This window comes from Passer domesticus, chromosome 4, assembly GCF_036417665.1.
Source record: "Passer domesticus isolate bPasDom1 chromosome 4, bPasDom1.hap1, whole genome shotgun sequence".
NCBI classification, from domain to species: Eukaryota; Metazoa; Chordata; class Aves; order Passeriformes; family Passeridae; genus Passer; species Passer domesticus.
The window spans coordinates 46,517,263-46,542,632 of NC_087477.1; the positions used below are offsets into that span (position 1 = coordinate 46,517,263).

At 35.6% G+C, this 25,370-nt stretch overlaps 1 protein-coding gene and 1 long non-coding RNA gene across 16 annotated transcripts in view; one reads left to right on the top strand and one right to left on the bottom strand.

The window, feature by feature from the left end:
• Positions 1-24,347, top strand: ANXA10 (annexin A10). 3 transcript variants are annotated; one of them, XM_064417652.1, is made up of 12 exons: positions 1-221; positions 7,643-7,724; positions 9,607-9,701; positions 13,782-13,895; positions 16,040-16,130; positions 16,507-16,586; positions 19,160-19,213; positions 19,338-19,431; positions 20,799-20,894; positions 21,528-21,586; positions 22,586-22,708; positions 23,493-24,347. In XM_064417652.1, the coding sequence occupies exons 1-12, from the start codon at positions 204-206 to the stop codon at positions 23,559-23,561; spliced, it is 975 nt and encodes a 324-aa protein (XP_064273722.1). In that variant the 5' UTR covers positions 1-203; the 3' UTR covers positions 23,562-24,347. The 3 variants fall into 3 exon arrangements, with proteins under 3 accessions (XP_064273722.1, XP_064273721.1, XP_064273720.1); XM_064417651.1 differs by lacking the exon at positions 23,493-24,347 and adding an exon at positions 1,869-1,985 and having other exon boundaries at positions 22,586-23,447; XM_064417650.1 differs by lacking the exon at positions 23,493-24,347 and having other exon boundaries at positions 22,586-23,447.
• Positions 1-24,383, bottom strand: part of LOC135299138 (uncharacterized) — a 90,957-nt gene extending 66,574 nt beyond the window's left edge. For 11 of the 13 annotated variants that reach the window (XR_010361195.1, XR_010361193.1, XR_010361184.1 and 8 more), the window contains exons 1-3: positions 24,286-24,356; positions 19,126-19,237; positions 17,119-17,215 (exon numbers count right to left, since the gene is read on the bottom strand). This is a non-coding gene — a long non-coding RNA (uncharacterized LOC135299138). Of the gene's footprint in view, positions 1-17,118; positions 17,216-19,125; positions 19,238-19,293; positions 21,501-24,285 lie in introns of those variants that run through there. The other 2 variants (XR_010361185.1, XR_010361186.1) reach the window with 2 other exon arrangements.
• Positions 24,384-25,370: the final 987 nt, after the last annotated feature.

Below are 25,370 nucleotides of genomic sequence, written 5' to 3' on the forward strand. Positions count from 1 at the left end.
ATAAAGCCCAAGGACACAAGGTACCAAGGTTCTGCTTCATTGTTACTTTGGAGCCTAATGTACTTTATATCAGTTTGATTGGACGGCTTCTCACAAATCTCCAAAACAGAACAAGATTTAACCGAAACAATTGTATTTACACTTGCTTTTAGTCTAGGGAAGCTACTATTCCATCTCAACAGAACTTGAAGACTTTCAGCAAAATGTATTGTGGAGATTATGTGAGTATAATTATTTGTTCTCTGAAACCTTCCAAAACTTTTCATTCCTCTTGAGTTACCATCATTGGTATCCATTTCCCTTCATTGGTAGAAATTAATCTTAGGTGAAGATAATTTATCTGTGATTTGGGTCTAATCCTGGTGTTACTTACATATATATATATATTTATATATCTAAAGTCTATATCTATATAACAAAGACTAAAATAAAAAGAATTATCAGTTCCTGTCTCATAATTCTAGACCTTTCAAGAAAAAGCAATGCAAGCCTCCTTGTGAAGGCCTTTAAGGTCGATTTTCCATGCTTGCACTAAGCTGCTAAAAAGAAGCTAAATTACATACTATCACTCAACCATATTAAAGATAAAAATGGGAATTTTTCAGAAGATACCTATTTCTGGCACTATTTTGAGGGGGTTATAATTTGACAAGACCATCATAACTGCATAAAGTAACTAAATAGCTTTATCATTTATAAAAATTTGTTTTGTTCATAGCGTGAAAAATATTTTATAGTAAAAAAATGCCACCTCTACAAGAGCCACAACACAGGAACAGTTATCAGTGATTTTTTCCCCATCAAAAAGCTGCACAATATTTTAAATGGCTTCACTAGTGCTCTTTGAGGAAAAAAATGTTTTAATGAAATTTTAAATCCCCATTCTGGAAACTGCTGGAGTTACTATATCTTAACAACAAAATATGAAATTTCTCTCTGTACCTGGCATACTGATCATCATGTTCTCTACGGATTTTCTTTCAATTATTATTGGTATGAATAATGATTCATTCCTTTCAAAGGTTTTTTACATGTACACTCCCAACAAACTTACAAATCAATATGGAATCTTCTAAAGGATAAATACTTTTCCCTTTCTAATTTTAATATTAAGTATAATTGACTAATTATTCCAATCTTTCCAGTAAAGTATTTCTTCTGATGAAATTATATCACACATATTTGCTTTTCTAAAGTGATTGCTATTGAATCATGATTAGTAATATGTTTGGTTTTCTGCAGTTTGGGATCTTGCATCCTTTACTAGACAGTTAAGAAATGAAAAGATATTTTCTTCTTAGTTTATTTTTTTTCCTCTTTTAGTTACAGTGATTTTGTAATCTGTTAATGATAATTTAAGGAAGACAGAAAGAATGCTATATCTTAAAAAGGTAGTAGATTTGTTTCTGTTGTAGAAGACAAGGAACACAGTTTCTTTTCTTCTACTGATTTATTGCAACGAATTATGTTTAAATAATGACACTGTATCTGCATATAATATGTTGTCCTGATATTAATAGTAGCACCTTATAAAATAACTTACAGAAGAAATTATTTAAATTCATTACAATTGGTAATTATTATATTTGCAATAATGCAGTATTTTGATAGCATTATAAAGAAAATCTAATAGATTAGACAATTTTTAACTGGCAGATGTTTGCAATGGCATGAGGCTTAATATAATGTAACTATTACATATTAGCCTAATGAACTACTTGAGCAGAGGGGACAGAAGTTACTAATTTGATACACTGAATTACATCAAAATACACCAGAATAAATGGTTTTAATGCAAACTCTTTATTCCTTCTTCTTCTAAACATAAAAGGCACACTGATAAACCTTTTTTTTTTTCATAATCACAGAGACAAGAGAGCAGAGAAGCAACTGTAAACAAATGGGGAGCATATAAGTCCCAGGAAAGACAGAAAATCTGACTCCAGGCTTTCTCTGAAAAGTATTGGGATGGATTCCCAGATTAGGTGAATTTTTACTGTTTTTTCCAATTTCCACATGTTATGGAATGGAAAAGGAAAGAAATTAGGTATTTTTAGGAACTAGATCACTGGATCCTAGGAAGAGACTTCCCTTCTGAGGCATCCAGACAGAATGGGGACATGTAAGGCAGAGCTGCATGTAAACATTCTCCCCCAAATGCTGCTGGTATTTCAAGAGCAATTTGGTCATGGAGCACTGGCAGTTTTCTTTGAAGAGACAACAAAATAGCAGAAAAATCACTCTAGCAAACCTCAATCAATAAAACAGGCCTTACACATGACTGAGTGGTGAAACCATAGCATTAATTTCTTCTCTACTCCTCTTAAACACTATTCTAGATTGCAAAAAAGTCCTAGAAGTGCACTTTGGACTTAGGGACATTTTTCAAGAAATTCCAGAACATTAATATGCTATTAATTCAGAAGTATAAGAAAAATAATTTTTTTTTAAAAAATCAAGTATTGTTTTCAAAATGTGCTTTTTTCTTTAAGATGATCTTCTTTATATTTTATGCTACCCATATCAGTAATTGCATCCATTATCTGTGAACAATCAGATAGGATGGAGTCCTTCAAGATCAAGAATGAGATGTACAAACTGTTAACAGCAACAGCCCTGCCAGATTCAGAAATTCAAGGCATCATCCTTATCAGAGATTCCATACGAAAAATACTACAATACAAAAAATACCCTATAATAAATGCCACAGATAAAACTACCAGAAATTAGAAGAGATTACATCTGTGACCTCTCTGAAATACATATACAGAGAGAGATGGAAGGTTTTGGAGAATGAGTTTTCTATGTTTAGAAGTATCCCTTCCACTACTGTATCATATATTATTGAAATTAAATTAAACACATACAATAAACTCACAACAAAACAAAATACTCATTAAATTTTTATTTAATAAAGATGCACTCAAATGATATCTTTGCAAAAGTATAGCTAGCTCATAGCATGTGGTTAGCTAATAAAGAAAACCTTTTATTTTAGTAGACACTCCCTATGGGAAAATGGGAAATATTCAGACAAAGGAGTCTGACTTTGTTTGTTATCAGCAGAATGACTTACTGAACAAATATTATTAGAAGGTTGATCATACTTCAGAATTATTTTCCATCACAAGACTGAATTGCCTCAAGTTTGCACATCATAATTTGATAAAAGCAGCCTCACCTTTTACTGATACTTTTGTTGAACTGCTTATGACTTAGTAACAGCTTTTACTGACCATTCTTGCTTTTGCAAAGAAGGAAGGTAAATTCCAAGTATCATTTTCCAGAACCATTATAAATTTTTCAGACCCTTTCCAATCTTTTTCATTGTTTTGATTCATTCCACCAACACTACACAAACCTGTTCTGTCTGCTCAGCTTAATTTGTAATAAGTTTCTTACAGGAGAGTTAAAAGAACATGTACAAAACCAGAGATACTTATAGAGTGCCTACCCAGGCCACCTGTGTAGAGACAGATCTGTGGTTTTCAACATGAGCGTATCCTGAGATCAGAAAGAGGATTAAATATCTTAATGTAAAAAATTACTGAATCACCTTTGGAGATTTACTTGCTTATACTTTGACACTTTCTGAGAAAAAAAGCAATTTTTTTTTTTTTTTTCCTTCTGAAAAAGAGATATCCCCTTCACTAGGATGCTGCAGAGGAAAGACAGCATGAAAATCATTCTTCTATATTCACATACAGCAGTTTGTCTAAACTAACCCACAAAAAGGCTAAATTGCTCTTGGAAATTACTTTTCTCTGATGCTTTTTGAAGACATGCTTTATAATGCAGAAAAGTCTGTCACACTGAATATTAATCTTGCAATGAGAGCTCCAGCAAAATGATTATGTTATGAGGGATGCTACAATCCAGATATCAAAATTAAAACATACAATTCTTTACATCTTTTCAGTAACTATAGACATTTCCCCCTTCCTCAGAAAATTTGGCTCTATTTATGTATATTCGTCAATCCACCTGTTCCTAGCTCTAACTTTGAACTTTATAATGAATTTTAATCATATTGGTAGAGGAATGCAATCTCTTCTGAAGTTTTGTGGAAACACTGTCCAGTGACAGTGAGGGAACTAAATTCTATTACCAGTTAAAAATAAAGCAGTTGGAACTCAATAGTCATTTATTCCATTGGCCTAGCATTAGCCAAATAATACATCCAGACTTTGGATTCAGTCATGGGACTGAGTCATATTTACTTAGCCAGTGGTTGTCTCAGAAAGGACCCCATAGGCTTGTTCCTAGAGGAACAAGGAGAGGAAATGAACTGCAAGTACATAGTGAAACTGAGACAAAAAATTCAGCAAAATAAAAAACCCAACTGTTTTTATCTGCAGTGTTCACAGAACAAGTTGACACCCAGAGCATAACACAAGTTCCTTTTTCACTCAATCCCACACTACTGAGACTAATGGGTGTTTGATAATGTTGACTTATTTTGAAATTTTTATTGGAGAAATTCCTGTTAATTTCTTTATTTGAAAAAAATTATAGAATTATTAGATTGAATAGCGAGTTGGTAGGCCACCTACCCGTCCTTTGCTCATTAACGGTAGGAACCAAAAGCTCCCTGAAATCAAAAATATTTTCACTGATGCTATCTGTGAAATTAGGAAAAATCTGTCACAATAAGAATATTAAAGAGTGCAAAAATGTCCCTGCTCTTCCACGCTTACAAAAAGATTTCTGTCACTTTGTCACAATTTGTTTAACTAGTGCGGATAGGATGGAGAACATTGTATTTAGAGAAATTATATTCAGTGAACATAAACTTCTTCTGACATCACCAAGACAACCACAATGCAATTTTCACTTCTGTACATTTTACTTTGCCATGAAGAGCAATTTCTGCTCATGCCTGTAGTGAACCATCTTGAGGCACATAGAAGAAAAATCATGAGATCATACTGGTAATTTTCCTATGCTTTCCAGAGCTTAGGGAAGCAAAAGATGCAGAAGTAAAACATAAGTGGCCATAGACTCAAAACTGGTCATCCTGATGTCAGTACTCTCACTAGATTCTTTCAGATATTTCACCCATAGAGGCTGTAATGAATAATATCAAGTTAAATGATTTTACACAAGGTTTCCTAGCAGAGTAATACAAAATGTACTGAAAACATACAGACATAATACAGATGAGATCTGCATTACTGCCTTTTATGACATGCTCTCTGCTGCATTGCTGGCCATCACAGAGAAGGAATTTATGGGTTTAAGTCAGCTCAAACTGACTTAAATTATTTGCAGATTATTTTGCTACCTCTTCAGTATTTGTGCTCTGCATTGGGCTTAGACAGGTATCCACTTCCCTCATGCTCATCTGGCCAAGTCAAGAAGACATTCACACTCTTTTAGTGAAGTCATATGTAAACATTTATACCACAAGTTCATCCTCCCTCTCAAATGTTGATAGCTACACTCAGGCTGCTTTATGCTGAGCTAAAATAAGCTTTCTTTGCACCAGCTGTGGTCAGCCACGCACTGCCTTTTTCCCTGAGCTCCATGGGCACACTGCTCCTGCTCAGCTCCATTGAGCTTTCTTCAGTTCCAGGGGTCAGTCACAGCTGACTTCAGTGGGAATGAGTGAAGTGAGAGAGCAGTACATGTAACTATACTCAGGTGTTCAATCAAGCCTAAAAAATGCCCTGCTTCAAACAGGGCAGATTTTGGCTAGATATTCTCTAGCCAAAAATAACAGAAAGGAACTATCTAGTCATATGTAGTTGCCTGTTCCCTGATCAAAATCCAATCTGTTGAAGTTTCATTCAATAGAGGCATTTCTGAATGTCTCTACTTCTCTGCTCCTTCAGTTTGTGCAGTGATGAACGTTGCTGCTAGCTAGACATTTCCTAGGCACATTTAGGCAGGGCAAGCCTCTATAATTTTTGAGGAAACATGATTTTACACCTTGGGCCCTAGGTTCTCGAAGCAAAAGCCCTCCTACTATAACATTGTTTTGGTATATCTCCTCAACAATTTGAGTTATTTCAAGCAAAAAACATTGTAAGCACAGATGCTTCCAAAGTATGACAAGATTGTAACAAACCTCTGCAAAACAAAACGCCTGCCCCAATGTTCAAGTTTATGTCCCAGTACAGAAGATTACTGTAAGTCTTGCTCAACAACTATAAACTATACCACCTACCCTTCTCCCCAGATACACCAAAGAGCATTAGACTGATCATTTGCTCAGAAAAGCAAATCTCCTGAAGTTTTGCATTACTTTAGAAGCAAGGTTTTCTTTCTCACTGGCTGTGTAGCATCTTGTTGCCACAGGACAGAAGTGCTGCTGTCCCAAATGCAGGCTCACTTCCTGGTGCACAAACACCAGTTCACACACCGAGTGAATTTTTCCATTCTAGTTTGCACAAGGTAATGAGCTAAATGGTAACCCACAGAAGACCATTGCCTGATCATCAGACCTTCACAGAGCCAATGCATTTCAACAGAGACATAGCATTCATGGTTACAAATTACATAATTTTTTGTTAATTAGTAGTCAAACCCTACCTTATCCCACTCTGTTCCCACCTTTCCTTGGTGGGTTTAAAGCAGTGATCAAATGTATCGAAAAATGATACATTTTTAGCTTCTCAGCTAAAATACACAATCTTTCTTTGGTGCTTTTTAATTCCTCTGCTTAGATTTCAAGCCAGGCAAGAGTGATTAGCGGCCATGCACAAAACTTTTGTATATGTCATCATATGTGAAGGCACAATGTACAAAAGACTTTCAAGTATATGTAAAGCAAGCTAATTAATTAATTAGCATAATTAATGTAAGCTCTGATTCTAGGAAACATTTGTAAAAATACACCATTCATACTTATAAAATATATCCCATTTTTCTTTGAAATGTAAATATGAAGTTAATGGTGTCATTTTAATCTGATGCACTGACCAAGTTCAAGAATCATCATAAAAAAATCTTTATATTTGGTATGTCAGGTAAAACAGACAGTATTCTTGGGTGAACTAACCAGAAGACAGAGCTAAGTATCTGCCAACCAGTTATTTTCTTCTGCTTATATTAGTCTGTGATTCTATTATATTTAGTTATTTTTATTCTTCACAAATTTCTTAGAAAGAATAGGAAAAAATACATGAAATAAAGTATCACTGAGAATGAGCTGACAGTAATTTAATCAGTTACAAAGCAACTAGTAAAATTGTATTGTCTTCTACATGGCAATCTCAAAACTATCTCACTTGGCAGTAACATCACTGCTTTAATAAATCACCAGGTTTGTAAGCAACCTATGGACCTCATCATTTTCTCATTAGTCCTTTCAAATTAGAAATACCATGAGGAATAAATATTGAAGACTGTCAGGGATACCATGGATTAAATTTGAAATACAAAATAATATTTTTTTAAATAGGTTGGCAAAGTGATTTATATTTTTTTCCTATTCAGGCCTAACTCATGCTAGGGGCAACTTCCTCTAATATGGTCCGTCTTCCTATGCAAGTTCTGTTTCATAAATTAAAAACTACACATCCTGCTCCACATGAAGCAAAGAAAATTTAAAGTTATGATTATAGGTTTGCAGCAGAATAAGTTATATCATGTTAAAAATATAAACACCTCAATTAAAGTCTGTTTTTTTCTTCTGTAGACACAAGGAACAATTCTTCCTGCTCCAAATTTTAACCCTATAATGGATGCCCAGTTGCTAGGAGGAGCTCTACAGGGAATTAGTGAGTATCTTGACTGATTCTAACACAAATTTTCTCTTTCAGAAAGCTCACATAAAGCATTAGGCAAAATATAAACTTATAAAATTGTTGCCACCTATCTGTAGATTCTTCAAAAAATCAGAATAAGACACACTGATGATGTTCAAATAAATCATTTGCACTTACAGGAACTAAGAGTTCATCAAGATTAATCTAAAATCCATACTAACACTTACAGTAATGAACACTGCATTGAGAAAACAAGAAAAACAGAATTCTGTGTTGCACCACTAGAGTGAGGCCTAAGAAATGAAACTTCAACAATTGTAACTTAAACAATTAAGTGCTACCAAGGTCTGCTAAGTCTCTTAGTCATAACAAATAAAAACAAATGGAATAGAAAGTTTAAACAATTCATTATCTTTTCTGGTTTTGCTTTCAGTGTTGTTTCCAAAAAACTTTTGTTCACAAAGGGAATTTTTCTCAGTTCAGATTTTTAAAATTTTCCTATTGCACCTTGTTGGTATTGCTGAGGGTAAAAATATTGATCTATGTTTTTGTTTGTAAATCTCAAATGTTTTCCTCACTTTAAAACTGTTCTCTGTATCAGAGCTTTTATACCCCTTGGGCTTTTCACAACACCATACAGCACCAGATCTTGCATGCTGTTTTCAATTTCTTTAATGAAAATGTGAGGACTCAGATTTAATGTCAAACGAACCACAATAAGCATTATTCATCAACGGAAATCTGAAGTGTCTTTATGACCAAATTGGCTACAGATGAAAAGTTTTAAATCTCTCCCTACACTTCAAAGAGTACTTCTAAGATAAGGTCACCAAAATATGAAATATTTTAATGTTGTTAATATATGAAAATATAGACTATTAAATGAAGACTATAATCTCTAAGTACAAGTACATCAACCTTAATTTTAACCTGCCTATCAAAGTACATGGAACAAAGTTGTAATTTAAAGGACCATTGACAAAAAGTTCATCTTCACAGAAGGTAAAGTCACCATATCCCTTACAGTCACTGATACTGACCCTTAATCCTGCACATGGCATTCATTCTTATGAGGATGTTTAGTTAACTCTGCTGTCCCACTGATACTACACAAGTTTCATAATATTTCCTATATCTGGATCCTTCTCAGTTTTTACTATAGAGATTATATAAGCTGTAAAGATTCCTAGTGATAACTATTTTCTGAAAAGTAAAAAGGAATTGTTATGCACAGTATCCCAACCCTTGGGATGCAAAAACAATTTTAAAACCCCAACATAATTTTCTGAATATGCTAATATTTTTCATAAGCAATAATACAGATTCATTATATAAGTTTACTAGTATGTTCTACCTATCAAGCAAACCATCATAGATAACCTTCAATAAAATGTCCTTTGGAATTGGAGTAAAATATTGTATTTTAAAACTTCATACAGTTCCTCTGAAATTATAACTTTGAGTTTTTCAACAAATGGTCTAACAAATTTATCATCTTCATAAAACAGATCCCTAATTCTTACATGACAATTTAATCAATAACAACAGAACACACCAGCATGACTTCCAAGGCTCCGCCACAAATCGTGCTACTGGGTCTAGTTCTGAATCCTTGAAAGCCGCTGTTTTACTGATGCTTTCAAATCCACCGGGCTTTTGAGTGGTGAGGATGCATCTGGTAATAACAGACTGCTTCACCTTTTGATGGTATTATACCAGCAAGTGCAAGACACACAAGCGCAAAAATCTAACTGTTTGGTAAATATTAGTGGGATATTAGTATCTTGATCAGTTTTTCAAAAAATTAGTGTTCCTAAACAAAACACAAGCAATCACAAATGTAAGTAATTAACACCAGTTTGTTAATGTAGAGCCTTTGTCATTTCCTTTTCAGGTTGTGAAAAGGATGTGTTGATTGAAATCCTAACTCAGCGTTGCAACTCCCAGCGGCTCATGATTGCTGAGGCATACAGAGACATGTATGGCAGGGTACGACAAACACTTTGTACTTTTATTGCTTCTTTCTCTCCTGTCTCCTGTGCAGCTGTCAGCTCTTCTCTCAGGTCACTCACTGGAACCAGCCTGTCAGACAGCTGGCTGGCACAACAGGCTGGCACACAAATTTGCTTGCTAGCTAATGATACATCTGATAGCATCACATTGTCATTTCTACAGCAGAAGTGTTGTCTGCCACACAGAGTCAGAAAAGGACAAGAAAAGTTCCTTCTTCTACAGGCCATTCTTCTCTATTGACCAGCCTAAAATATCTGAACAGACTTATTTCTTCCTTTATGTGCTTTTGGCAGGGGGGGGGGGGGAGTTGAAATACATTTTTCAAGTTTTTTGGAATAAGCAATAAAATAGTATTGTAACCAAAGAAAAACACCACAAAAAGAGTTATAGGCTTTTTATCTTACATAATGATTAACATTCACATCTCAAGCACTGACAGTCTCACACCTCATTCCATATAGTCCCATCTGTACATTAAGCACAATAGTCATCTGAGCTGCTTAATGTTACAGTTATGATCTTTGAAAGGTGTTTAAAATTTAAGACAAAGTTATTTTTTTAAAGCTGTATTTTATCTATACTTACTGTACATAACAATAGAATTTTTGTTATCCAAGTTCTTAAACATACAGAGATGGATATCCTCATTCTATTTCCACATCTACTGTTGTTAACCAACTAACTTGGGTAAAGTCGCAGTGCCTGCAATTTCCTTAGTTGCTAGAGCTATATAGGAACAAAAGTAATAGTAACACCCCTTGTAAAATTCATGTGAAAGTAATGAAAAGTACAGTGTAAAACTATATACTATTTGATTAAGTTGACTAAACATGCCCTTGCCCTGAAAGAAGGCAGACAAACACTTAGGACACAGTTTTCTTCATTTCCTGAAGTCTGTAAAACTAAGGACTCACTGGAAAATTCCTTCTAGGCCAGTGTCTGCTTGCCCTTGAATCAATCAGCATGAGTGAGAACAATGAGTTTGCACAAACACTACCACAGAGCCATCTCCCTTAATTAGGGTTAACTAGAAATGGTTCATTCAAAAACCTTCACATTATGTGGAGCTTTTACACCTCCAGTTCATTAACCAGCAGAATACGTTTGGGTGGCCAAGAAGTTTTCTAGAGACAATCTTTGTGCCAACTCGATATTAAAAAAAAAACTCAAAACTACTGACCCCTGAATAAGGTCAAACATACATTTACTGTCCTAGAACTAGAGGAAAAGGAGCTGGATTTAGTCAGTGTAGTAGGTTGATTTTGTGTTGTTACTCATTTCCAGGAGATCAATGACTTTATTAGGACTGTTAAGAAAAATGAAACACACAATAATTGTGATATTTTAGACATAGCCTTGAATGAGTATTTTATAGAGACAATAAAAGAACAATAACTGAATCACAGCTATCCACCTTCCAGAGACTGTGACAGTGATAGAAATCAGGACCTAAATTATAAAACCTGTTTTTTTTCCATTATGAGGCATTTATTAGGTTGCCATCACACATACAAACTATACAAGTTCAGTGTTTAGCCATGCAATACTCCTGAGTTTTAATGTTACTTATAGCAAACTAAAGTGTGTCAAGCTACCCAAAGGTGCCTGTGACATGAAGCACCAAAGCCCATTCTGCCCAAGTGCTCATTTATCTCCTCCACTGGACAGTCCCTTCTCTACATCTATAGCAGTTGGCTGGTTTGTTCTAAACTTTTCTCTACAGTGTATCAACTGGACCTACCACTTTAACACGGGAAATTTTTTTAAAATATTAATGTCATGTTTTTATCTTTAATTTCTGCTCTGATACATGAAGATGATCTAGAGATAACACAGTATCACAATAAAGCCTTAGCAAATGTTCTTCAGGAACACAGTTATTTCATGTTCACAGAGAACAATTATTGACTTGCTCACCACAAAGATAACTGGCTCTTTTCAAAACAAAAATATAAACAAATCAATAAATACCCATGAAAACACATATTACCTTTAAATTCATACCTCTTTCAGCCACATGAGTTAACATGAAGTGCTATAAAGGCAGTGGACACAGACCTAAAGACCCAGAAGAAAGCAAAAGCCAAAGAAAACCTCAGATATCCTTTTTAAGAATCTCAGTTTCTAAAACTATGAATAATAATAGAAGTGAAAATCAAGAAAACTTTTCATATTCTAGCAATGGGGTATAGAATACTCTAAAAATCATGGAACATACTCCAATACTCCACAATTTTAATTCAAATGAATTAATTAAGCACTGGGTACACTTCACGGTGCAAGATTCATCATATTACTCTTGACAGTTTCTAAGAAAACCCCACCAAGAATGTGATGTATCTTGCACTGAATTGCTCCAGTTTGTGCTTTGAAAGATAATTTAGTACACATCATAGTTCCCTGGCTGCAATTTGTCCCACTGGTTATATTGCATTGAACAAATGCACCATTTGGCAAGCCCAGTTCGTGAGTGGCAAACATCACAGGACAGAGATGTGGCAAGGCAACAGCAGTTTCAACCTATCAGTTCAATTTATGGTAAACCTGTTGGCCCAATCCTTTTCCCTCTTTATTTCACTTCAGTCTGCTCAATATGGTAGCCACTATGCCCATTCATTAGACAAATGTAAACTGAGACATGAGAAGGAGAGAAATATTTAAAAAAATTAAAGAGACCTGAACTAGCTGCATGATTGAGACAGAAGTTTTAAGATTCCTTCTTACAATTAGCCTCCAAGGATTTCTTACAGCGAAGATGATTAGGAAATTAAAATAATGACAACTTAGATTTTTCTTTTCTCATTTCCAATACTTCCCTTAGTTCTGATTGCAGGAGTAATTTTTAAGTAGTATCCATTTGTATTATTAACCCATTTTCCCACAGGCATGTCATCAGAAGTAAAATGTCTTAATGAATTAATTTCTACTCCATGTGTGATTTAGTGGCTGTCAAATGAATCCAAAGTGCATTCGCCAAAGACTGTGTATGTTTCTCCATCATAAATTTAATTTTTAATATGCATATGTCTTCCTTCATTGCTACTCTAGCTATTAAACTAATTGTATTCTGAAACATAGTAAAATCAAAGTACAGGCCTGAAAAAATACAGCTCTGGAATCACACTCATTTGTAAAATGGGAACTGTTTCTGGCATGCCTTTCAGACAGACTAGAAGATCTTATAGGTGTCTACTGCTGCACACAAAATATTAAAAAAAAAAACCTGCACAAGTGTCCTCAATCAAAAACAGTAACTGGTAGTAACTTAATAAACTCTTGGCATTTGCAGTGTTTTGAAGGATGCTACTAGGAATGGGGAGAATGGAGAGGAAACACTAATCCATTACTCAGCTATCCGGCAAGAAAGAACTGAGAAATATGAGCAGGAAAACGAGGGTTCCATGTTATTAATCCAGCATCTATCAAAAGCAGTGAATTCAGTTTGAATGTAAAATATACATAACCTCCCAGCCATCCAAAGCATGGAGCATATGACCTCCCAGCTATCCAAAAAAAGCTGGTATTTTTATGTACTAGGAGCAATAGAGATGATTTTTCTTAAATTATTCACATGGTAATACTTAAAAAAAAAAAAAAAAAAAAAACACAAAATCCAAAAGCAACTCCACCTGTGTTTCATGAGCTTGATCTTCCAAAGGTGCTTACCTCTCTCGGATTCGCACAGGGAATAGGGTAAGGGAAGCTGCAGATACTGTGCTGTGATATCCAGTTTTCCAAGACTTTAAGTAATAGTTGCACTTAAACATCTGCATTTTCTTCTCTTTTCTAATGAACTGAAAGCCAACAATCCATTGCAGCCTACTGGCTTGTGCACCTATTCTTATTTTGCTCATACTGGTAGAATAAACATGTACTACTTAAAAGTTTGGTGTTTTTTTTACTTAATTTTAGCCAGAATTCATCTTTGACAGTTCATCCTAAATCAGTTGGAGAGAAAACCACTAATAACTTTTTAAGGTGTCTTAGTAAAGTGTAAAGTATCTCTGTAGTCATATAGAGATAATCCTGTCTGTGCACATTCTTTTTCTTTTCAAGGATCTGATAACAGACCTAAAAGAGAATCTCTCTCATCACTTTAAAGAAGTTATGGTTGGCTTGATGTACCCACCTGCATCTTATGATGCCCATGAGCTTTGGCATGCCTTGAAGGTAATCTTCATATTCGGAATTGCTTACAGTTGCAGTCATTAATTAGAATACTAAACACTTTTTTTTTACATTTAATTGGTTGATAAGCTACTGATAGTACACTGGTGTAGCATACTATCACTTAGTCCACTAGTCATCAAAAATACAGTGCTATTTCAAGTTTATCCATCAGTGTGATAAAATTAGCATAAATAATATCCTTATCATGGAACATATACAACCCATTTAACACCCATGATCAACTCGGAAAATGAAGAAAGATTTACACAGGGAAACATAACGTGCTGGTTTTTGCAAGCATTTACGTATGCTACAAACCAAATTTATTTCCACAGCCAATGCCATGCACTAAAGTTCACCTCTCTAAAGACCAATACTTCTTTAGCAGACCATGTCTTGGCATAAACTCTTTACAAATTAGTCTGTGACAAATTGTCACAGCATACTACACGGTTGAGAGGGCCATGACACACAGAGTATCATCATACAAGTCCAGAAGGCTTTAAGCATTCACCCATACAGAGTAACACCACACCAAATCTGAAAGTGTCTAACACCTACTTATACAGAGTGACATCATTCCACTTCAGAAGATCACAAGCATCTACCCTTTTTTTGCTCTTTAGCCCAACCTTTTACACCCCTCTCCTTACATGTTTTGCATCTGTGTGTCCTTTGGTGGTTGGTCAGAGCCCCTGGGCACTCCATGGCTCATTGCTGTCAGTGCTGCTCACCTGCTGCTCACAGCTGCACCCACTGGGGATGAGGCTTGGCCACAGCCCCACTCCCAATCACCACAAACTGTGTGCCTACAACAAAGTAATAGCAACTCCATTGAAACAGAACTGATTTCCTATTTTGAAGGAAATGTTTCCTTTTCTTCCCTGGATTTGAGACTGCAATCCTCACACAACTGAAGTTTGTGAACAAAAACCTTTCTTCAAATATCAGGTCATTTCTGGTGAAATTCATTCCCAGAGGGCATTGTGGAGACCAAAAGCACAACTTAGTTCATAGAGGACTTCAATATATTCTTTGAAACCAGGTTGACTGTTCACTATTGAAAATAATTCTTCTCAGGAAATTCCTGAATTACCAACTCCTAAAAGACAGGAAGTCATATCACATTTCAACACTGGTTTCCTTTTCTTTCCATGAATATTTGCTACTGTCTGCTGTCACAAGCAAGACAGAGATTACAAAACTTTGAGCAAGATTATTTATCTTGCCAATTTTGAGAATTCTGTGACCCCCCAAAAAAGTTAATAGTTTTTTCTTGTTCTTCAGACACTTAAATCAATTTTTAGAAGTACTGGAATGTCTTTATTATAGTTGGCATTAAAAGGATTGTGAAATATTGCTGATAAAGGAATCATGTCTTTCATTAGTATTATTGACAAAATTGCCAAAGTTTATTTTTTCCTAAATGTGGATCTAACTTGAACTTTCTTACAGTACTCTATCTTGACCTTGGTTCATATGGCCAAGGTAAAAAAAACAGCCCATGTGTCTCTACAGGCTCTAATGCTCTCCCTTTATCCCAAATGCAGAATAGTCATCAACACTATCCATGAGTATATCAAAAGCAGCATATGCACCACATCTTATGTCAATTGAAGTTTATAAAATTAATTCAAGCCCTGTGGGAAAATTATTTGCAACACTGCATGTACTCCACGATGCTTTCCTTTAATACCAAGTTCTCTGCTAGATATTACAGACTACAGCATTCCTAAATAAATTATGTTTTTTAAAAAAGAAGATGATAAGAAGAGTGAAGACCAACATAATACCTATACTCATGTCTACCTCAGATTTCCTAAACACTTGCTAGGGATGTATGCTCAATCTTTGCATCTGATTTCTTTCAGCAAACAATAATTCTTACTAAAGTTCTAAAATTATTCCCATTATGTTTCTATCAACATTAGTCTTGCTTCATTTCCCACTTGCTAAGGTACATGCTGAAATTCAGATTTAGAAATATATTTTAAATATATTAAAGTAATTTGAACAGGTAGATTATACAAAAGTACAGAAACTGCTATTATTTCATTATTTATGATAAGGACAGCATTGCTTTCTTTTAAAAACTGGGGTTTCTACTACACAACATCTTTTCATATTTATTTCTTTCCGTACAGGGAATAGACACAGAAGAAAAATGCCTAATTGACATATTAGCCTCAAGATCAAATATGGAGATCTTCCAGATGAAAGAAGCCTACCTAATGCGTAAGCTTTTTTACCAAGCGCAGAGTAGCAGCTGTACTATGTCTGTTCTGGAGGTATTAGCACACACAAAGGAACAGAACCACAAAAATACAGAACTGACCAGCACAGACTAGTTCCCTTTCCACATCTTCTCCCCTACCTACACACAAAAGGCTGAAGCAATGTGGTAGGTGGGCAGGCCAGTGGGGACCATGGCTGAGGGCCCCCAGCAGGGCCAGATGGATGTGTCAGCCCCAGAGCCAGGTCCTTGTAGAACCTGCCCAGGTTACACTTGAATAGAGTAAGCCTATTTATCCTTTGATTGATAATCTTAATTTGACCATTTCAGAGCATGTTCATTTGTGATTTAAGATTACATGTTTTTGGTTTAACCTAGAATATAATACTGATCTTCAACAAGATATCGATTCTGCGACTTCAGGTCACTTCAGAGATACACTCATGAACCTTGCTCAGGTACTGCAAAAACAAGAACCATGACTTACATTTCTAAAAGATTCATAATGACTTTCAATAGCATTTGATAAGTTTTACATTTTAAGGTGACTGTGATTAAAGCTAGTTCAACAGGGCTGCACTTTCAAAACAGAAAAACAGGAGGGAAGCTGATGAAGAAGAGAAACTGAATTCCTTAATCTACTCTGACTTAGACTTTGGATATCAGATAAAAGCAAAGGTAAACAGATTATTCTATAAATTCCTACTGGTATTCATCTGCTGACCCTTTGCTCCATCTGTCTCATCTCAAAATGAGACTACTTGCATGTACAAATGTGATTGTAATTCTTAAAAGTGTATGTTTTCTCCATTATCAGAATACATGATAAACAAGTCAAACATTATGTGAAAATAGAGATATATTCACATTTGACTAAGAAATAAAGAATTAAAGAATTCACTGCTTAAAATATAATGCTCTTTGTGCTACTGCATATGTTAAATCACAAAATGCTAGCACAGAAGCAAAGGAAGTATCACTTACACGTACCAACTTTTGCAGTTTTATCAGTCCGTAGTTTATACAGCAGAGTGGTCATCCTTGTCATTCTCATTGCAGTTACTGTGCTCATTATCTTTAACATCTTCTGCAAACCAGAGTAACAAATAATAAAGGATTGCCATGGGATAACAGCATACATAAGGTGTATCTGTACTTTTAAATACACGCACATCTAGGGAAAAACTTCTTACACAAATTTGAAATAACAGTAGGGTTCACTGAAGTTAAAAAGACAAAAATTTCAAAAGTAGAAGCTATAAACAGAAAATATTTTTTTCTCATGCTGGATTTTTTTCCCTAATAATGAAATTTTTTTCCTTGCTTAAAAATGAAGAGCAACCTCACTTAAGCGACCTCACTTCTCATAATTATTAAAACCATGGGACATACTTTACCCATCAAATGAACTAAATTTAAAGTAATCTCTGATTATACATTACTAGACCTAATTTTCTTAAACCCCAGCAGGCATAGATAAAGAAGCCTAAAATCAGCAATTTCATGGCTAAGAAAATCTGCTATTTCACTCAATATAAGGAAGAGTTGCAGGACATTTCAACTTGACTCAGTTATACTGAACTTCTGAAGATTTTTAGTCAAATCACTCATGCTTGCATATCATCTTATATTAAAACTCAGTGATATTTAATTAAAACATACCCTTTCTAGTTCTATAACCATGCAACATTTCCAGTGCATCCTTTAATGCTTTTTTGCAGAAAACCTCTGCTTTGATTTCTATTAAATCAGACTACTGAGAGAAAACTGAAACATGCTCCACATATGCACAGCAAACTATTCAATTGCTATAATATTGTATTTATGGTTTTCATGTCCAACGTCAGGCAGATTAGGAGTTTATTATACAAATATTACTGGAGAAAATGGACACTTGACTCATGTAGAGTATTATTACAGTTATTTTATTGTAACTGCCCTCTCTTTATTCCCTTGTTTTCTTGTGTATGTAATTTTATGTAGCCATTCCATTACAACTCATTTCAGATAATTTATCCTACTACTAGAAATTTCACTGAGTGAAATTATCACCATTTAATTAACATGTAAATTAGCATTTTTAACAAAAAAGAACTACAAATAAGTCATTCTACAAGCTGACAGCCAATACCTAATTTTAATCCTTCCCTTCACATATAAGGTAACATGACTGTAAATTTAAAACAAAATTGCTTCAAGCACATATTATTAAGGCAGTAAATACATGAGCTTCAGATTCTTAATAGTTCTGCAAACAAGGCTGATTTGTATCCTTACAAGATGACTATGGTTATAAAAGTAATTCCAAAAGTAGCATGCTCTTCTCTTTTTCTGACTATATAATTCAGAACATAGTCTCTTTACTAAAGAATTTAGCTTGGTTTGTGTAACTGAAAAGCTATTAAATGTATGGGTAAAAAATGGAACTATTCTTTTGGGGTTTGTGTATCAAAGTTGTCAAACCATTTCCTAACCCTGGATCTTAATTTTAGACAATGATTATGAGCAAGCAAAATCTCTATTATTTGATGAGCTTGCTCTTACAGTTTGCGCAGGAAAAAAAATACATTGAGAAAAGATTTTTCTGGTAATACGAATATTGATAAGAACTAATCAGGGAATGGCAAATGTTACTCTTATCCTTGTTTTTCCCTCAGAGTTACATATTAGAGTAAACAATATAACATCAATAATTCTGAAAATGGTGGTGTGATTGTGTCGGTCGGGTAAAAGGTTATTTAAAATATGACTAAAAATGGGATAGGTTTATCTACTTCCCCCACTTTTTATTCACACAAGACTGTTTATCATTCCAGAATTCCTCTTATTAAAGAAAATTAAGACATAATGTGACAACTTGAAGATATTTTCCACGTTTTCAAATTCAACCACGCAATATACTGATCCAACTTAAAGGCCTATATTTGTTACCTCAACAAATCCAACACAGCTTCATATACAGAAAACTTTATATTCCTATAGTGGTTTAGGATCTACCTTTTGAAGAATATGTATCTCTTTTTTCCCTCAGGGAACAAGGATGGAAGGATATGCAGACCCTTCTACAGCTGCTCAGGATGCAATGGTATATATACTCAGATGTGAAGTTCTCAAACATTTAAAAAAAAACAGAAAAGAAATGTTGGAAAGTGATGAAGGACTTACTTTAAATATTTTGCTCTTTTTTTTCAATTTTTCTGATATATTAGATTCTATGGGAAGCATGTCAGCAGAAGACAGGCGAACACAAAAACATGCTGCAAATGATTCTCTGCAACAGGAGTCAGCAGCAGTTGTGGATGGGTAATCCAGCAGTTCAGCTGTTTGAATACAGAGTGTAAAGTAAAAATGTGACTCGCTAAGAAAGCCATGCTTTGCATACCAAGACAGCCAGTGTGCAGCAGGTCATCAGCCTGAAAGCAAGTGCAAACTGTTGGAGCTCTCAGACTTGCACTGATGTGAATGGGAATTTGGAAGTAATGCAAAACTGAACTTTGCCCTATGACAACTGACAGCTGTAGACAGAACAGACAGGCATCAGGATGCCTAATAACCCAGAGAAGAATGTATGACCAAAGAAAGGCAAATGTTACAGCTGCACTGAGTCTACACATGACACAACAGGATGGGGGACATTTTTTTAACTATTCTATTCATTTTTCCTAAGCAACTCTTATGAGGGAAAACATCTAGGGAGAGCTGGATGGAATATTTTCAGCAAATGCTTGCATGTGAAAACACATTACTTTGTTGAAGCTTTTCCTCAAAAGTTTCATAGAAGTTTTTATGGGAGGACTTCAGTGTTCACACCTGTCTTCCAGTAATGAACATAAACAGAGAAACACAAGGGCCATTTTTACTTAAAATAGAAAATCAGACAGAGCTACAGATTGCAGGAAATTTATGTGAGCTTTTCCAAATCTTCCATTGTAGAAAATAAACCTATTTCACCTGTGGCAAGTTTGAGTTTCTGCTCTGCAGCAGAAAAACAGTCTGTCTGCTGACAAGTTTATCACTGTGCAGCCAGCTGTATTTCTTACGTCAGCTTCCAACAGTAGCTTAGAACTACTTTGCTATCATGGATCAACAAATCCATTCAGCTGATGATGACAGGATTAACACACCTGCTCTGTGTTCTGCTCTCTTCCTGAGGTGTGAGGGCCCTGCCTGTACTGTAGTCCTCCGTAAGTTTTGTAGTCAGCAGAAAAAGAATGTTCCTCCTTCCGTAATGGAGAAAGCACACCCTGGATATTTGGGTGTCTGCGTATCTGCACCTTGCAGCGAGTGTGCGCGTCATGTGAGTCCTGGCTCCTTGCCACAACCCAGCAGTCTTGCCAGTTTCAGCCAAGCCAAGCAAGGAAGTTGTCTTACCAGCAGGACATTGTTCCAAGTGTCATAAACAAATGTTGCTAGATATGTGGCATGCATTCATTTTATACTGTAGGCTGAAGAGCCCAGGGGAAAATGTCCCAGAAGCCAGGTTCAGGCTAAATCATTTAGGTTGCCTGACTGGGCACTTTGAAACACTGAGAATAATAAGGGTAAAAAAATAAACTCAATAGTTATAGTACTGGGGAGAAGCAAGGAATAAAAAAACACAAAAAGCAAGTTGACCATTATTAATGAACTAGAATAAAACAAGATTTTTTTTTCCACCCCTCCCCCCTAAGTTTTCCAGGAGTTCCAAAATATCTCTGGGCAAGACATAGTAGATGCCATTAATGAATGTTATGATGGATACTTTCAAGAATTACTGGTTGCAATAGGTAATGTAAAAATATTATTTTTACTAGCAGCAATCTCGTAATAAATTCTAGTATATCATCTCTTGTGCATCAAGAATACTATTTTTCTGATACTTTATCCACTTCAATCTCCTATATTGTGCAATTAAATTTTCAGAGATAATTAGAAAAGAATATTTTAACTACTTTCTCCTGTTAGTGTAAATCTAAAAATGTATCTATGCAGCACTAGCTTCTGCCTGAGCAGAACTAGTATCTACTTTATTTGATAATAAATTTTGTGTGATAACTGCATTTCCAACTGCTTTTACATATTAAATAACCAGATATGTTTTCAGGACTTTGGTGGTATATAAATAATTTTCAAACTTTATGTACATTTATCTTTCTTTTATAGAGTAAGGATAAAAATATTTCTACAAATAGGACATGTGAGTGTATTCACTGATATTTAATAGGCCTTTTGATGTAACAGCAAACCACCACAAAACTTTCAAAATTATAAATATAGTTGTATTAGTAAAATATTGGTAGCTTAATTTTAACCTGAGACATGGACAGCACTACCCAGCTTTTTATTTCAAGGAGCCCAAACCCTAAAGAAATTATTTTATAATAATCTTCTGTTTACCTGTTACAATTCTTCCCTCCTAGTTCTCTGCATTCGTGACAAGCCTTCCTACTTTGCTTACAGGCTTTATAAAGCAATTCATGTAAGTAGTCATTCTACTTCCCATTTCATAAAAATAAGCTTCCCTATTTTTTTTTTGTTTCTTTGTTTGTTTTATTATTCTAAACCAAGTACTTACAAATCTGTGTCTTCAATATTTAAGGTGTGACCATGTGTTTTAAAACTGTTGGTACCTACATAAATTTCAAAGCACTAGTGCCTAAGCAACTAAGCAGTAGAAGTAAAAGTTTAAGTATTTAGATACTTTAAAAATTATCTGTCCGGTAACTGTCAATTTTTTTTTAATTGAAGATTTTTTTTATGCATGGAAACTCCCCCTGCTGTGCAGAACTCAATATGCATTATTTTTACTACATAATTTTTTGTCTGCGAATATTTAATAGGTATGGCTAAAACTTAAATAATAAATTAATGTTACATGAAGAAAAATGCTTATATTTCTTTGCAGAACTTCATGCAGATTCTTTTATTCTTTGTGTAAGTGCTAACTTCATTTGACTTTTTATTGCCACTAGATGTCCCCATTCTTCACAGAATTATGAACATTTATTTAGAAACAGTTAAAACACATCTGAACAAAAGCTATGTAAATTCTAAAGTTATGGTTAAAAATCTCACAGAATTCACATGAGGCAGCAGTTTTTGTGAAATAGATACTGGCCTCATTATAGTTTGAATGGACTCCATAACAGTCACAATTGCTACTCACAAATTGAATTCCTAGGAATATTGAAAAAAGTTTGTCAAATTTTCCTTCTTTAAAAGTTTCAGTGCATGGATAAATCACTGGCATATAGGGACCCTCTGTTATTCAGTTACACGAATTCTATTATTTGAGTACATGGTAACTCAGTAGAATAAAACCCTTAGACTCCTTTAACATCTAGGATACCTTTATGGGTATATATCCTATATGGGTATATCTTTTCTTTATCTATTAAACATTTATATGAACATACACAGATGGGCAAATATATTATGTAAATATCAAGTTTCCTCTTGTTTTCTTTTTTCATTTTAGGACTTTGGTTTTCACAATAAAACAGTTATTAGGATTCTCATTGCCAGGAGTGAGATAGACCTGATGAACATACGGCAGCGATACAAAGAGAGATATGGGAAATCACTCTTCCATGACATTAAAGTAAGTTTTCACAAACTTCTGCATTTATTCAGCACTGGTACCACACAGACTGTACCACTCTGTTTAACCATTTGGTTTAAAACAAAGCAAACAAAAAAGCAAGGTGTAAAAACAATAGCACATTTTCAGTGCCTCAGTTTGATTTGAATGAGAAATTAATTCTCAACTCACTCTCTGTGATTTTATACCTCCCCAATGCAAGATGTGTTTATAAACAGGGCATGACAGTGTGTGCTGAACAAGAGTTCGTATGGATGGTTTCTCCACTAATGGAGAACATCTTATGTTGATCTGTAAGGCTAGGCTGGTACCACTTTTGTGCAAAACTGGAGTAAATACATGGTTTTATCCTTGTGCTTAGGTAGTACCTTCACAAACCCTGCTCCTCTTGTACTCCTGGTCTGCATCTTCAAACAAAACTTTGAATCTGTTTAATTGTACAGAAAAATGTCTCTTGCTAAGACACTACCTTTTTTATGTCACTATAATCAAACTGCAAGATGTGCAGCAACTTTAGGATATTGGACATGAATTTTTGGTATTGAACTTGAGAACTATTAAACAGATTCGATCCAGCCTTTCAAAGATAGTTTCTAGGTGCCCAAGCAACCAAAGGCCATAACAAGTGAAATTAACATAAAAACCTCAGCCTAGAATCCTTATGAAAACAATGCAATGTTTTACAAAACCTTACAGTAGTCTAGTCCTTGTCACACACCAAAAAAAAGAAAAATTCAGAAAATGTATAGTCAAAGAAATGTTGATTTATTTTTTTTCCTTGCAGCATTTTGCTTCAGGGCATTATGAGAGTGCTTTACTTGCTATTTGTGCTGGTGATACAGAAGATTACTAAGAAGATGTACTCTGAAAGCTGTGAAAACATATTTTAAATAGAAATTATTGAAGCTATATGAAATGCACTAACTGTAAGAGATCTCTGTTTTACATAACAAAAAAGCAAAATCAATAATGTACATTTGCTAATATTAAATCTTTCTTGAGACAGGAAAAAATGTTGGCAGGAACGTGGTTTCATCCCTAGTTCAAATTAATATTTCTGATTTTATGATTAATGCAAATTAATGGAGCAAGTGGTAAAATGACTCCACGCAGGCATTTGTTTATCATGTAGTGTCACAACACCCCAAACATTCATCAACAGGCTCTGGAAGGATTTATTTACTTTCACACTAGAGAAAAGAAAATATTTTGCTTTATTTACTTTTAGCAAGAAGATTTCCTTCTTTAAGGAAATTTTTTCTTGTTTTTCCTACTTCTTATATGTCATATTTTATGCTCTTGACCATTACTGTTTTAATTACAACCACACTAAACGTCTGCCCCCATCTGTTATCACTGTCAGAGTGCTTTTGTATTCTCCTTTACTTAGATTACATACTTAATGGCCTTTTTCCTATTCTGCTTGAAACAAAAGTAAAAATTAGAATCAAGTACCCCATGCACTGGAAAACCTGGAAGATGAAGCACTGCTTAACTCGACGCAGAGAAGTTCCAGAGGATTGAACTCTGAATTCCATTTTTACCCATCTCATTTTAAACATCCATGGAATACTGACCTTCAGAGCACGGAGGTATATCCAGAATGCTGTAGGTGGCACAAACCAGGAGCTGTGGGTAACATTACCCTGCGAGCGCGGCTGAAGGCGCGGCGCTCCCTGGCACAAAGTGACACGGCAGCGGGAGACACCGGGGCTGCTCAGGGAATGCTGTCCTGGACATACACACCCTGTCAGCCTCTTAGGGAAACACAAGTGCGGCAGTGTTCGCTAAAATACCTGCCCGCGCCTTTTCTCCGCCGCCACAAGGTGTCCAACGGGACACGGGCCCAGGGATGTTCTTACAGAATAAAACTTCTGCAGTGCAGTCCGTGTGAGTGAATAAAGCACTGCTACAGAAAGGCACGAATACCTGCCTGCTTTTGTGCCCTTTGCGCCTGAGGCTTCCCTCTGGGAGTCACACCAGCCTCTGGAAATAACACTAATTACAGCACATCTGGCTTCATTGCAAATACTGACATCGTGCTACAAATATGTTGATTTATAATAAATTTGAAATTTCTTTCGAATCTCTCTTGAGTTTGACTCATTTCCAAACACTTCGGGAGGATAATAAAATTGCTAAGCCAGAATTTTGGGGCGAACGGCGCTGGCAGTGAAAGTAAACAAAAAAAAAAAGGTGGCGGGGGGCGAGGAAAATAAGCTGAGCACTATCCCAGTTGTTCAGCACTAACAAACCGAAGTTATGTTCTGACTTTGCAAGCGCAACTGGAGGTAGCTCCCAACAGCCGTACTCGGCACTGCGGAGTCACTTGGTTTTAACCCCGCAGGTTGGCAGAAAAGAACAAGGATGCTTCCCGGGACTGCAAACGCGCAGCGCTCCCAGCGCCTCCCGAGCTCCCGTCCCAGCACGTGAGGCGGGAGTTCCGCCCACAGCCCCTCGCAAAATGGCGGCGGCGGCGGCGCTAGGACCCCGCGGGCGCCACCGCACCGCGCGCCAGGCAGGAGGCGGGTCCCAAAACCCTCTGTCCCGCCCCCTTGACCTCCCCTGCTTTTATTGGAGAAAGGCGATGTCAATCTCGCGCCTTCACCTATCACCAACCCCTCTGTCCGGGCCCCGCCCCCCGCGGCCGGGCGCCACTTCT